At 41.7% G+C, this 15238-nt stretch overlaps 1 protein-coding gene and 1 long non-coding RNA gene across 4 annotated transcripts in view; both read left to right on the top strand.

Annotated features, from left to right (window-relative positions):
• Positions 1 to 10886, top strand: part of wipf2a (WAS/WASL interacting protein family, member 2a) — a 58280-nt gene extending 47394 nt beyond the window's left edge. For all 3 annotated transcript variants that reach the window (XM_061984336.2, XM_061984337.2, XM_061984335.2), the window contains one exon: positions 9417 to 10886. In XM_061984336.2, the coding sequence (XP_061840320.1) occupies positions 9417 to 9460 (44 nt within the window). In that variant the 3' untranslated portion in view covers positions 9461 to 10886. The remainder of the gene's footprint in view (positions 1 to 9416) is intronic.
• Positions 10887 to 10915: 29 nt separating this feature from the next.
• LOC133621901 (uncharacterized) lies at positions 10916 to 11982 on the top strand. Its single transcript, XR_012051169.1, has 2 exons — positions 10916 to 11240; positions 11273 to 11982. It is a non-coding gene; the product is annotated as an uncharacterized lncRNA (long non-coding RNA).
• Positions 11983 to 15238: the final 3256 nt, after the last annotated feature.

Raw genomic sequence — 15238 nt, 5'->3', positions numbered from 1 at the left:
TATATAACATCATTCTTCAGCTCCATAGTCCTCTTCTACAACAATATAACATTCTTCAGCTCCATAGTCCTCTATAACAACAATATAACATCACTCTTCAGCTCCATAGTCCTCTTCAACAACAATATAACATCATTCTTCAGCTCCATAGTCCTCTTCAACAACTATATAACATCATTCTTCAGCTCCATAGTCCTCTTCAACAACTATATAACATCATTCTTCAGCTCCATAGTCCTCTTCAACAACTATATAACATCATTCTTCAGCTCCATAGTCCTCTTCAACAACAATATAACATCATTCTTCAGCTCCATAGTCCTCTTCAACAACTATATAACATCATTCTTCAGCTCCATAGTCCTCTTCAACAACTATATAACATCATTCTTCAGCTCCATAGTCCTCTTCAACAACAATATAACATCATTCTTCAGCTCCATAGTCCTCTTCAACAACTATATAACATCATTCTTCAGCTCCATAGTCCTCTTCAACAACTATATAACATCATTCTTCAGCTCCATAGTCCTCTTCAACAACTATATAACATTCTTCAGCTCCATAGTCCTCTTCAACAACTATATAACATCATTCTTCAGCTCCATAGTCCTCTTCAACAAGTATATAACATCATTCTTCAGCTCCATAGTCCTCTTCAACAACAATATAACATCATTCTTCAGCTCCATAGTCCTCTTCAACAACAATATAACATCATTCTTCAGCTCCATAGTCCTCTTCAACAACAATATAACATAATTCTTCAGCTCCATAGTCCTCTTCAACAACTATATAACATCATTCTTCAACTCCATAGTCCTCTTCAACAACAATATAACATCATTCTTCAGCTCCATAGTCCTCTTCAACAACTATATAACATCATTCTTCAGCTCCATAGTCCTCTTCAACAACTATATAACATCATTCTTCAGCTCCATAGTCCTCTTCTACAACTATATAACATCATTCTTCAGCTCCATAGTCCTCTTCAACAATATAACATCATTCTTCAGCTCCATAGTCCTCTTCAACAACTATATAACATCATTCTTCAGCTCCATAGTCCTCTTCAACAACAATATAACATCATTCTTCAGCTCCATAGTCCTCTTCAACAACTATATAACATCATTCTTCAGCTCCATAGTCCTCTTCAACAACTATATAACATCATTCTTCAGCTCCATAGTCCTCTTCAACAACTATATAACATCATTCTTCAGCTCCATAGTCCTCTTCAACAACAATATAACATCATTCTTCAGCTCCATAGTCCTCTTCAACAACTATATAACATCATTCTTCAGCTCCATAGTCCTCTTCAACAACAATATAACATCATTCTTCAGCTCCATAGTCCTCTTCAACAACAATATAACATCATTCTTCAGCTCCATAGTCCTCTTCAACAACAATATAACATCATTCTTCAGCTCCATAGTCCTCTATAACAACAATATAACATCACTCTTCAGCTCCATAGTCCTCTTCAACAACAATATAACATCATTCTTCAGCTCCATAGTCCTCTTCAACAACTATATAACATCATTCTTCAGCTCCATAGTCCTCTTCAACAACTATATAACATCATTCTTCAGCTCCATAGTCCTCTTCAACAACTATATAACATCATTCTTCAGCTCCATAGTCCTCTTCAACAACTATATAACATCATTCTTCAGCTCCATAGTCCTCTTCAACAACTATATAACATCATTCTTCAGCTCCATAGTCCTCTTCAACAACTATATAACATCATTCTTCAGCTCCATAGTCCTCTTCAACAACTATATAACATCATTCTTCAGCTCCATAGTCCTCTTCAACAACTATATAACATCATTCTTCAGCTCCATAGTCCTCTTCAACAACTATATAACATCATTCTTCAGCTCCATAGTCCTCTTCAACAACTATATAACATCATTCTTCAGCTCCATAGTCCTCTTCAACAACTATATAACATCATTCTTCAGCTCCATAGTCCTCTTCAACAACAATAGAACATCATTCTTCAGCTCCATAGTCCTCTTCAACAACTATATAACATCATTCTTCAGCTCCATAGTCCTCTTCAACAACTATATAACATCATTCTTCAGCTCCATAGTCCTCTTCAACAACAATATAACATCATTCTTCAGCTCCATAGTCCTCTTCAACAACAATATAACATCATTCTTCAGCTCCATAGTCCTCTTCAACAACTATATAACATCATTCTTCAGCTCCATAGTCCTCTTCAACAACAATATAACATCATTCTTCAGCTCCATAGTCCTCTTCAACAACTATATAACATCATTCTTCAGCTCCATAGTCCTCTTCAACAACTATATAACATCATTCTTCAGCTCCATAGTCCTCTTCAACAACAATATAACATCATTCTTCAGCTCCATAGTCCTCTTCAACAACAATATAACATCATTCTTCAGCTCCATAGTCCTCTTCAACAACTATATAACATCATTCTTCAGCTCCATAGTCCTCTTCAACAACAATATAACATCATTCTTCAGCTCCATAGTCCTCTTCAACAACTATATAACATCATTCTTCAGCTCCATAGTCCTCTTCAACAACTATATAACATCATTCTTCAGCTCCATAGTCCTCTTCAACAACTATATAACATCATTCTTCAGCTCCATAGTCCTCTTCAACAACAACATCTACAAAGCAGGTACATGTCGGAAAACAAAAATACTCTTATTTTCTTTCTTTAGGATGTTAAAACCACATTGAACTCGTTTTGGACTCCATCTTTGTTTGTTCTGCGACGTGACTGTGGTCTACAGGTTTCCCTCTCTTACACCCGCGGACATTCTAGAACAGGGGTGGCCATTACGTCGCTCACCAGCTAGCGGTTGATGGCGGACAGTCCATCGCCAGCCAGGCATTAACAAAATAGACCTAAAAATGAGCGATCATCAATCTTCACCAAGACGTCACTTTGATCACTTGATTGACATTCACGGTCTTGTGAGATGACGCTGGCTGCTGCCAGATCATTATTAAGAAAAAATGACCGACAGGAAGGCGAGAAACACTTTATTTTAACAGACTCTCGCGCCGTACCTGCTGTCAAAACTGTAAAGACCGACTGCACAGTTCCTACCTTCACAATAAAAGCACTGCTTCATCCTGATGTATCATCAGTGTGGGTCTTCAGTCATGTTGTGTATCATCAGTGTGTGTCTTCAGTCATGTTGTGTATCATCAGTGTGTGTCTTCAGTCATGTTGTGTATCATCAGTGTGTGTGTGTGTCTTCAGTCATGTTGTGTATCATCAGTGTGTGTCTTCAGTCATGTTGTGTATCATCAGTGTGTGTGTCTTCAGTCATGTTGTGTATCATCAGTGTGTGTGTGTGTGTCTTCAGTCATGTTGTGTATCATCAGTGTGTGTGTGTGTATCTTCAGTCATGTTGTGTATCATCAGTGTGTGTGTCTTCAGTCATGTTGTGTATCATCAGTGTGTGTGTGTGTGTCTTCTGTCATGTTGTGTATCATCAGTGTGTGTCTGCAGTCATGTTGTGTATCATCTGTGTGTGTGTGTATCAGTGTGTGTGTGTGTGTCTTCAATCATGTTGTGTATCATCAGTGTGTGTGTGTCTTCAGTCATTTTGTGTATCATCAGTGTGTGTGTGTGTGTGTGTGTCTTTGTCTTCAGTCATGTTGTGTACCATCAGTGTGTGTCTTCAGTCATGTTGTGTATCATCAGTGTGTGTGTGTGTCTTCAGTTATGTTGTGTATCATCAGTGTGTGTGTGTGTCTTCAGTCATGTTGTGTAACATCAGTGTGTGTGTCTCTGTGTCTTCAGTCATGTTGTGTATCATCAGGGTGTGTCTGTGTCTTCAGTCATGTTGTGTATCATCAGTGTGTGTCTTTGTGTCTTCAGTCATGTTTTGTACCATCAGTGTGTGTCTTCAGTCATGTTGTGTATCATCAGTGTGTGTGTGTCTTTGTGTCTTTAGTCATGTTGTGTATCATCAGTGTGTGTGTCTTTGTGTCTTCAGTCATGTTGTGTATCATCAGTGTGTGTGTGTGTGTCTCTGTGTCTTCAGTCATGTTGTGTATCATCAGTGTGTGTGTGTCTGTGTCTTCAGTCATGTTGTGTATCATCAGTGTGTGTGTCTTTGTGTCTTCAGTCATGTTTTGTACCATCAGTGTGTCTTCAGTCATGTTGTGTATCATCAGTGTGTGTGTCTTTGTGTCTTTAGTCATGTTGTGTATCATCAGTGTGTGTGTCTTTGTGTCTTCAGTCATGTTGTGTATCATCAGTGTGTGTCTGTCTTTGTGTCTTCAGTCATGTTGTGTATCATCAGTGTGTGTGTCTGTCTTTGTGTCTTTAGTCATGTTGTGTATCATCAGTGTGTGTCTTTGTGTCTTCAGTCATGTTTTGTACCATCAGTGTGTGTCTTCAGTCATGTTGTGTATCATCAGTGTGTGTGTCTTTGTGTCCTTAGTCATGTTGTGTATCATCAGTGTGTGTGTGTCTGTGTCTTCAGTCATGTTGTGTATCATCAGTGTGTGTGTGTGTGTGTGTGTCTCTGTGTCTTCAGTCATGTTGTGTATCATCAGTGTGTGTGTGTCTGTGTCTTCAGTCATGTTGTGTATCATCAGTGTGTGTGTCTTTGTGTCTTCAGTCATGTTTTGTACCATCAGTGTGTCTTCAGTCATGTTGTGTATCATCAGTGTGTGTGTCTTTGTGTCTTTAGTCATGTTGTGTATCATCAGTGTGTGTGTCTTTGTGTCTTCAGTCATGTTGTGTATCATCAGTGTGTGTGTCTGTCTTTGTGTCTTCAGTCATGTTGTGTATCATCAGTGTGTGTCTGTCTTTGTGTCTTCAGTCATGTTGTGTATCATCAGTGTGTGTGTCTGTCTTTGTGTCTTCAGTCATGTTGTGTATCATCAGTGGGTGTGTGTCTTTGTGTCTTCAGTCATGTTGTGTATCATCAGTGTGTGTGTCTTTGTGTCTTCAGTCATGTTGTGTATCATCAGTGTGTGTCTTCAGTCAGGTTGTGTATCATCAGTGTGTGTGTGTGTGTCTTTGTGTCTTCAGTCATGTAGTGTGTGTCTTTGTGACTCAGTCATGTTGTGTATCATCAGTGTGTGTGTGTCTTCAGTCATGTTGTGTATCATCAGTGTGTGATCTTTGTGTCTTCAGTCATGTTGTGTATCAGTGTGTGTGTGTTTGTGTCTTAAGTCATGTTGTGTATCAGTGTGTGTGTGTTTGTGTCTTCAGTCATGTTGTGTACCATCAGTGTGTGTGTGAGTGTGTGTGTGTGTCTTCAGTCATGTTGTGTACCATCAGTGTGTGTGTGTCTTTGTGTCTTCAGTCATGTTGTGTATCATCAGTGTGTGTCTTCGGTCATGTTGTGTACCATCAGTGTGTGTGTGTCTTTGTGTCTTCAGTCATGTTGTGTATCATCAGTGTGTGTGTGTATCAGTGTGTGTGTGTGTGTGTGTGTGTGTGTGTCTTCAATCATGTTGTGTATCATCAGTGTGTGTGTGTCTTCAGTCATGTTGTGTATCATCAGTGTGTGTGTGTCTTCAGTCATGTTGTGTATCATCAGTGTGTGTGTGTGTGTGTGTCTTTGTCTTCAGTCATGTTGTGTACCATCAGTGTGTGTCTTCAGTCATGTTGTGTAACATCAGTGTGTGTGTCTCTGTGTCTTCAGTCATGTTGTGTATCATCAGGGTGTGTCTGTGTCTTCAGTCATGTTGTGTATCATCAGTGTGTGTCTTTGTGTCTTCAGTCATGTTTTGTACCATCAGTGTGTGTCTTCAGTCATGTTGTGTATCATCAGTGTGTGTGTCTTTGTGTCCTTAGTCATGTTGTGTATCATCAGTGTGTGTGTGTCTGTGTCTTCAGTCATGTTGTGTATCATCAGTGTGTGTGTGTGTGTGTGTGTGTGTCTGTGTCTTCAGTCATGTTGTGTATCATCAGTGTGTGTGTGTCTGTGTCTTCAGTCATGTTGTGTATCATCAGTGTGTGTGTCTTTGTGTCTTCAGTCATGTTTTGTACCATCAGTGTGTCTTCAGTCATGTTGTGTATCATCAGTGTGTGTGTCTTTGTGTCTTTAGTCATGTTGTGTATCATCAGTGTGTGTGTCTTTGTGTCTTCAGTCATGTTGTGTATCATCAGTGTGTGTCTGTCTTTGTGTCTTCAGTCATGTTGTGTATCATCAGTGTGTGTGTCTGTCTTTGTGTCTTCAGTCATGTTGTGTATCATCAGTGTGTGTGTGTCTTTGTGTCTTCAGTCATGTTGTGTATCATCAGTGTGTGTGTCTTTGTGTCTTCAGTCATGTTGTGTATCATCAGTGTGTGTCTTCAGTCAGGTTGTGTATCATCAGTGTGTGTGTGTGTGTCTTTGTGTCTTCAGTCATGTAGTGTGTGTCTTTGTGACTCAGTCATGTTGTGTATCATCAGTGTGTGTGTGTCTTCAGTCATGTTGTGTATCATCAGTGTGTGATCTTTGTGTCTTCAGTCATGTTGTGTATCAGTGTGTGTGTGTTTGTGTCTTAAGTCATGTCGTGTATCAGTGTGTGTGTGTTTGTGTCTTCAGTCATGTTGTGTACCATCAGTGTGTGTGTGTGTGTGTGTGTGTCTTCAGTCATGTTGTGTACCATCAGTGTGTGTGTGTGTCTTTGTGTCTTCAGTCATGTTGTGTATCATCAGTGTGTGTCTTCAGTCATGTTGTGTACCATCAGTGTGTGTGTGTCTTTGTGTCTTCAGTCATGTTGTGTATCATCAGTGTGTGTGTGTATCAGTGTGTGTGTGTGTGTGTGTGTGTGTGTCTTCAATCATGTTGTGTATCATCAGTGTGTGTGTGTCTTCAGTCATGTTGTGTATCATCAGTGTGTGTGTGTCTTCAGTCATGTTGTGTATCATCAGTGTGTGTGTGTGTGTGTGTCTTTGTCTTCAGTCATGTTGTGTACCATCAGTGTGTGTCTTCAGTCATGTTGTGTAACATCAGTGTGTGTGTCTCTGTGTCTTCAGTCATGTTGTGTATCATCAGGGTGTGTCTGTGTCTTCAGTCATGTTGTGTATCATCAGTGTGTGTCTTTGTGTCTTCAGTCATGTTTTGTACCATCAGTGTGTGTCTTCAGTCATGTTGTGTATCATCAGTGTGTGTGTCTTTGTGTCCTTAGTCATGTTGTGTATCATCAGTGTGTGTGTGTCTGTGTCTTCAGTCATGTTGTGTATCATCAGTGTGTGTGTGTGTGTGTGTCTCTGTGTCTTCAGTCATGTTGTGTATCATCAGTGTGTGTGTGTCTGTGTCTTCAGTCATGTTGTGTATCATCAGTGTGTGTGTCTTTGTGTCTTCAGTCATGTTTTGTACCATCAGTGTGTCTTCAGTCATGTTGTGTATCATCAGTGTGTGTGTCTTTGTGTCTTTAGTCATGTTGTGTATCATCAGTGTGTGTGTCTTTGTGTCTTCAGTCATGTTGTGTATCATCAGTGTGTGTCTGTCTTTGTGTCTTCAGTCATGTTGTGTATCATCAGTGTGTGTGTCTGTCTTTGTGTCTTCAGTCATGTTGTGTATCATCAGTGTGTGTGTGTCTTTGTGTCTTCAGTCATGTTGTGTATCATCAGTGTGTGTGTCTTTGTGTCTTCAGTCATGTTGTGTATCATCAGTGTGTGTCTTCAGTCAGGTTGTGTATCATCAGTGTGTGTGTGTGTGTCTTTGTGTCTTCAGTCATGTAGTGTGTGTCTTTGTGACTCAGTCATGTTGTGTATCATCAGTGTGTGTGTGTCTTCAGTCATGTTGTGTATCAGTGTGTGATCTTTGTGTCTTCAGTCATGTTGTGTATCAGTGTGTGTGTGTTTGTGTCTTAAGTCATGTTGTGTATCAGTGTGTGTGTGTTTGTGTCTTCAGTCATGTTGTGTACCATCAGTGTGTGTGTGAGTGTGTGTGTGTGTCTTCAGTTATGTTGTGTACCATCAGTGTGTGTGTGTCTTTGTGTCTTCAGTCATGTTGTGTATCATCAGTGTGTGTCTTCGGTCATGTTGTGTACCATCAGTGTGTGTGTGTGTCTTTGTGTCTTCAGTCATGTTGTGTATCATCAGTGTGTGTCTTCAGTCATGTTGTGTACCATCAGTGTGTGTGTGTTTGTGTCTTCAGTCATGTTGTGTATCATCAGTGTGTGTCTTCGGTCATGTTGTGTACCATCAGTGTGTGTGTGTTTGTGTCTTCAGTCATGTTTTGTACCATCAGTGTGTCTTCAGTCATGTTGTGTATCATCAGTGTGTGTGTCTTTGTGTCTTTAGTCATGTTGTGTATCATCAGTGTGTGTGTCTTTGTGTCTTCAGTCATGTTGTGTATCATCAGTGTGTGTCTGTCTTTGTGTCTTCAGTCATGTTGTGTATCATCAGTGTGTGTGTGTCTTTGTGTCTTCAGTCATGTTGTGTATCATCAGTGTGTGTGTCTTTGTGTCTTCAGTCATGTTGTGTATCATCAGTGTGTGTCTTCAGTCAGGTTGTGTATCATCAGTGTGTGTGTGTGTGTGTGTGTGTGTGTGTGTCTTTGTGTCATCAGTCATGTAGTGTGTGTCTTTGTGACTCAGTCATGTTGTGTATCATCAGTGTGTGTGTGTCTTCAGTCATGTTGTGTATCATCAGTGTGTGATCTTTGTGTCTTCAGTCATGTTGTGTATCAGTGTGTGTGTGTTTGTGTGTGTGTCTTTGTGTCATCAGTCATGTAGTGTGTGTCTTTGTGACTCAGTCATGTTGTGTATCATCAGTGTGTGTGTGTCTTCAGTCATGTTGTGTATCATCAGTGTGTGATCTTTGTGTCTTCAGTCATGTTGTGTATCAGTGTGTGTGTGTTTGTGTCTTAAGTCATGTTGTGTATCAGTGTGTGTGTGTTTGTGTCTTCAGTCATGTTGTGTACCATCAGTGTGTGTGTGTGTGTGTGTGTGTGTCTTCAGTCATGTTGTGTACCATCAGTGTGTGTGTGTCTTTGTGTCTTCAGTCATGTTGTGTACCATCAGTGTGTGTGTGTGTGTGTGTGTGTGTGTGTGTGTGTGTGTGTGTGTGTGTGTCTTCAGTCATGTTGTGTACCATCAGTGTGTGTGTGTCTTTGTGTCTTCAGTCATGTTGTGTATCATCAGTGTGTGTCTTCAGTCATGTTGTGTACCATCAGTGTGTGTGTGTCTTTGTGTCTTCAGTCATGTTGTGTATCATCAGTGTGTGTCTTCAGTCATGTTGTGTACCATCAGTGTGTGTGTGTCTTTGTGTCTTCAGTCATGTTGTGTATCATCAGTGTGTGTCTTCAGTCATGTTGTGTACCATCAGTGTGTTTGTCTTTGTTTCTTCAGTCATGTTGTGTATCATCAGTGTGTGTCTTCAGTCATGTTGTGTATCATGAGTGTGTGACCTTTGTGTCTTTGTGTCCTCAGTCATGTTGAGAGGAGCGCCCCCAGCACCACCAGTGGGAAGGTGAACACAAATCAGCTCAGGACTTGAACTCTCATCGGGCAAGTGGTCGTCTGGTCTGGTGGGGAGGGGTCCACACACACACACACACACACACACACACACACACACACACACACACACACACACACACACACACACACACACACACACACACAACACCAGCCTAGTCAACACGACGCCACGCACCTTTGATGAGACAACAAAACCACTCTTGAGGCCACAGTGAACTTTTTAGCCAGCGGGTGAGGACCACCACCACGTCCCCCCGCTGACACATATCAGGACCAGAGAGTGTCCAAGTTTCATATCTTTTCTTCCTGTGCTGCATGTTGGTGTCTCGTTTGGTTGTGGCTGTCCCACACGCATGAATGTCAGCTTCCTGCTCTTCTTCTGTCCCACCTCACCACCGCTTGGGACCACCATGTGCCAAAAGTGGGCGGAGTTTAATGAACGATGCTCTCCATGTAACTAACCATGATTCCTGCCGACTCGTGACGGACGCGTCGTCTGCTTGTTGGTTTCGTTGCATTCCTGGGGGGGGGGAGATTTCCTGCTTTGACCCCCCCCCCTCTATTTTTCTTAATGTGGGGGGTGTTCACCTTTGCATCTTTGGGCAATGTTGCACAGCGGCTAGTGGGGACACAGGACACCCGTTTAAGGGACACCAGGTAGTGAGTGTCCTGACGTTTAAGGGACACCAGGTAGTAAAGGTCCTGACGTTTAGGGGACACATGGTGTGTCCTGACGTTTAGGGGACACATGGTGTGTCCTGACGTTTAGGGGACACATGGTAGTAAGGGTCCTGACGTTTAGGGGACACATGGTGTGTCCTGACGTTTAGGGGACACATGGTGTGTCCTGACGTTTAGGGGACACATGGTGTGTCCTGACGTTTAGGGGACACATGGTGTGTCCTGACGTTTAGGGGACACATGGTAGTAAGGGTCCTGACGTTTAGGGGACACATGGTGTGTCCTGACATTTCGGGGACACATGGTGTGTCCTGACATTTCGGGGACACATGGTGTGTCCTGACATTTAGGGGACACATGGTGTGTCCTGACGTTTAGGGGACACATGGTAGTAAGGGTCCTGACGTTTAAGGGACACATGGAGTGTCCTGACATTTAGGGGACACAAGGTAGTAAGGGTCCTGACGTTTAGGGGACACATGGTGTGTCCTGAAGTTAAGGGGACACATGGTGTGTCCTGACGTTAAGGGGACACATGGTGTGTCCTGACATTTAGGGGACACATGGTGTGTCTTGACGTTTAGGGGACACATGGTAGTAAGGGTCCTGACGTTTAGGGGACACATGGTAGTAAGGGTCCTGACGTTTAGGGGACACATGGTGTGTCCTGAAGTTAAGGGGACACATGGTGTGTCCTGACGTTAAGGGGACACATGGTGTGTCCTGACGTTTAGGGGACACAAGGTAGTAAGGGTCCTGACGTTTAGGGGACACAAGATAGTAAGGGTCCTGACGTTTAGGGGACACATTGTGTGTCCTGATGTTTAGGGGACACAAGGTGGTGAGGGTCCTGACGTTTAGGGGACACATGGTAATAAGGGTCCTGACGTTTAGGGGACACACGGTGTGTCCTGACGTTTAGGGGACACACGGTGTGTCCTGACGTTTAGGGGACACATGGTGTGTCCTGACATTTCGGGGACACATGGTGTGTCCTGACATTTAGGGGACACATGGTAATACGTGTCCTGCATTTGTCTTGACATTAACGGGCCACAAGGTAACAGGTGTCCTGACGTTTAGGGGACACAGGTAACGTATGTCCTGACGTTTAGGGGACACAGGTAACATATGTCCTGATGTTTAGGGGACACAAGGTAAGAGGTGTCCTGACGTTTAGGGGACACAGGTAACGTATGTCCTGACGTTTAGGGGACACAGGTAACGTATGTCCTGACGTTTAGGGGACACAGGTAACGTATGTCCTGACGTTTAGGGGACACAAGGTAAGAGGTGTCCTGACATTTAGGGGCCACGAAGTAACAGGTGTCCTGATGTTGAGGGGACACAAAGTAACAGGTGTCCTGGGTCCTGACTGGTGGTGGACTGAGACAAGTCTTGTCCCACGTTGAGTGCGCCACCAAGGCCACAAGTAGTTTAGCTATGCAAGAGTTTGTACACGTCGGTCGCTAAGCAGAAAAGCGGCGACAAACACTAAAGTGCCAGATTGTTGGAGCTTCTTGACGTCACTTTCACTTCTGACTGTAAAACACTAACGTCTCAAATGTGACAAAAACATGACTATGGTCTTTGCCTTACACACTTGTTGTCCCGTCGGTACTGTGCTTTGACTTCTTTTATTCTTCTTTTAAAGTCATGACTTTATTTGCAAATGTATATTTCATGATAACCTAGCGACGAATGATCTATTTTTGTGGTGTACAAAGAGTGTAATATAGGAAAGAAGCAGCCGAGCAAAGTTCATATCTTCTGCTCATTTCCTCCTGTTTTTATCACATTTTCAATAAATATATTCCTGTTGGGGAAAAGGGCACGTCTGACTGGAAGACTTTTATTCTGCTTTGCATCCCACAATAAACACACTTTATTATTAGCCACAGACAATATTGAAACCAAAACAATGTTTCAACTTGTATGTATACATGTTTATTTTCAACACGGAAACAGGATTAGACAGTAACACTGCCTATACGTGTATGTATGCATGTTTATTTCAACACGGAAACAAGATTACACCGTAATACTGCCTGTACATGTTTATTTTCAACACGGAAACAGGATTACACCATAATATTGCCTATACGTGTATGTATGCATGTTTATTTCAACACGGAAACAGGATTACACCATAATACTGCCTATACGTGTATGTATACATGTTTATTTTCAACACGGAAACAAGATTACACCATAATACTGCCTATACGTGTATGTATACATGTTTATTTTCAACACGGAAACAGGATTAGACAGTAATACTGCCTATACGTGTATGTATACATGTTTATTTTCAACACGGAAACAGGATTACACCATAATACTGCCTATATGTATATATACATGTTTATTTTCAACACAGAAGCAGGATTACACCGTAATACTTCACATATTTACAGTCGTATTTTGATAAGAGCTGCGGCACCTAATATGAAATCCTGGACAACAGCCCCAACACATAATAGAAATGGAAAAAAATCACATATTGAAGCTTTTTCTAATATACATATATTAAATATATATATTTATTATAAATGTTTTTAATTATCAACTGTATACATATATATGTATGTGTGTATATATATGTACGTGTATATATATATATATATGTACGTGTATATATATATAAGTGTATATATATATAAGTGTATATGTATATATATGTGTGTGTGTGTATATATATATATATATATATATATATATATATATATGTGTGTATATGTGTATATATATATATATATGTGTATATATATATATATATATGTGTACCGTATATGTATATATGTATGTATATATATATATATTAGAGATGCGCGGATAGGCAATTTATTTCATCCGCAACCGCGTCAGAAAGTCGTCAACCATCCGCCATCCACCCGATGTAACGTTTGATCAGAACTGCACCCGCCCGCCATCCGCCCGTTGTTATATATCTAATATTAATTTAAAAAAAAAAAAAGGGTGAAAACTACGCGAATTGCACCTTGTGCAGACAAGATTTTTCGATCGGACACGGAGGAATTAGCGATGTAAAAGACCACGTTGGGACAAAAAAACACAAGTCTAATGCCGTTGCTAGCGATACAAGTGGAAAACTTTCAACGTTTTCCGTCGCCCAAACAGATTCTTTGGATGTGATAAATGCCGAAGTTTTATTTACGGAGGCAATAATTGAGCATGGACTTCCAATCGCACTGGCTGATCACATGGGACAGTTAATAATGTAATGCAACCTTTAAAAATCATTACGCGGTGATCGCGATCCCAAAAATAAACTTTTCTTGCATGATAATGTCCAGAAAAATTCGCTTTATATTACTATAGAGTCCTTTTAACGAATGAGTTTGATGGTTCATCACAAACCTTAAATGAAAGAAGTCCTTTGTTCTCCTGCACCATGGCCTTGCTTCGTGTTTGGTGCGCCATCCTGTCGGCTGTATTTCACAGCACGACATACTGTTAAAAGTGTTTATACTATTTATACTTTCAATTAACAAATTGAAGTCTTGTGAAAGGTTGACAGGATAACTGGCATTAACTGTCAAAATAATTTCAAACTATTGAAGTTAGCTTACAGAATAAACATGTCAATCAACCCATATGATTTTTGCTGTAATATTTTTGTTTTGAAAAGTCACTGTGACTGATAGAAAAGTGATGGTTTTAGCAACATTTTAACCTGTCTGAATGCTAATAATCATTTTGCGTCGGGGGGCGAAGCCCTGAACCCTCCACCAGGACTTTGTCCTGGACCTACCGGGGCCTGCGGCCCTTGGACCCTGGCTACTAGGTTTTTCTGATTTAAAAGTTGGCAGGTATGGTGAGGTTATAAAGCTTTTGCCTGTTAAAGAAAGGAAACTGATCCAATGGAGCACAGACTTGCGCGTGCCACGCTGTCACGACCCAGACGCACACCAGTGCGCAATCATATGGGAGCCGCGCTGAGCGCACCTCCAAGCGCGTCTCGCTGCCGGCGACGGCCAGGTATGGGCCCACGCTCCAGCGCCATCCATTTTCAGGGCTAGTTGATTCGGCAGGTGGGTTGTTACACACTCCTTAGCGGGTTCCGACTTCCATGGCCACCGTCCTGCTCTCTATATCAACCAGGGTGAGCCCCACCCCTTTCGTGAGCGCACTGCGCGCGGAGTGACCCCTGTTACGCGCCCCCGGCAACAGGGGTGGCAAGCAGGTAAGCTGCGCGGGCGGAGCGCGCGGAGTCACCCATGTTACGAGCCCCCGGCCACGGGGGTGGCGGGCAGGTAAGCTGCTTACCTGCTGCGCGTGACGCCGGCCGCGGCGAAAGCGGACGAGGCGGGGTGTCGGTGCGGTGGGCCCGGTAGTGACCCTGGACGTGCGTCGGGCCCTTCTCGCGGATCGCCTCAGCTACGGCTCCCGGTGGGGCCCTCTCGGGGGAAGGGACCTCGGTCCCGGACCCCGGCGAGGCGTCCCTTCTCCGCTCCGTAAAAGTGTCCATCTCTTTTCTTTTTTTTTTCTTCTGTTGTGGCATATGCTGCAGGTGCCTGCTCGTTTTTCGTATGTGGGTAACAACATTTAACTATGTATATATATTTCCCAATTGGTTTAACTGCCACCCGCAAAAAATTTTTTTTTTTTAAATATCTAATTAATCCGCCCGACCCGACCCGCGAGCGGATAAAATCTTTTTTTTTTTTTTTTCATCCGCCTGATCCGCGGATAATCCGCGGACTCCGCGGTTGTGTCCGCAAACCGCGCATCTCTAGTATATACATACACGCACAGATATATATATATATGTGTATATGTATATACATATATATATGTGTGTATATATGTATATATATACACACGCACACATATATACAGTATATATATGTGTATATATGTATATATATGTGTGTGTGTGTATATGTATATATATATATATATATATATATATATATATATATATATATATATATATATATATATATATATATATATATATATATATATATATATATATATGTAAGTATTTGTGTGTATATATACATATATATACTAATTGTTGTCATCACCAAATTGGGGATTGGTGGATAGGTCGGATGTGACCA

This window comes from Nerophis lumbriciformis, linkage group LG25, assembly GCF_033978685.3.
Source record: "Nerophis lumbriciformis linkage group LG25, RoL_Nlum_v2.1, whole genome shotgun sequence".
Taxonomy (NCBI): Eukaryota; Metazoa; Chordata; class Actinopteri; order Syngnathiformes; family Syngnathidae; genus Nerophis; species Nerophis lumbriciformis.
This window is presented reverse-complemented; position numbering and strand designations above follow the sequence as displayed.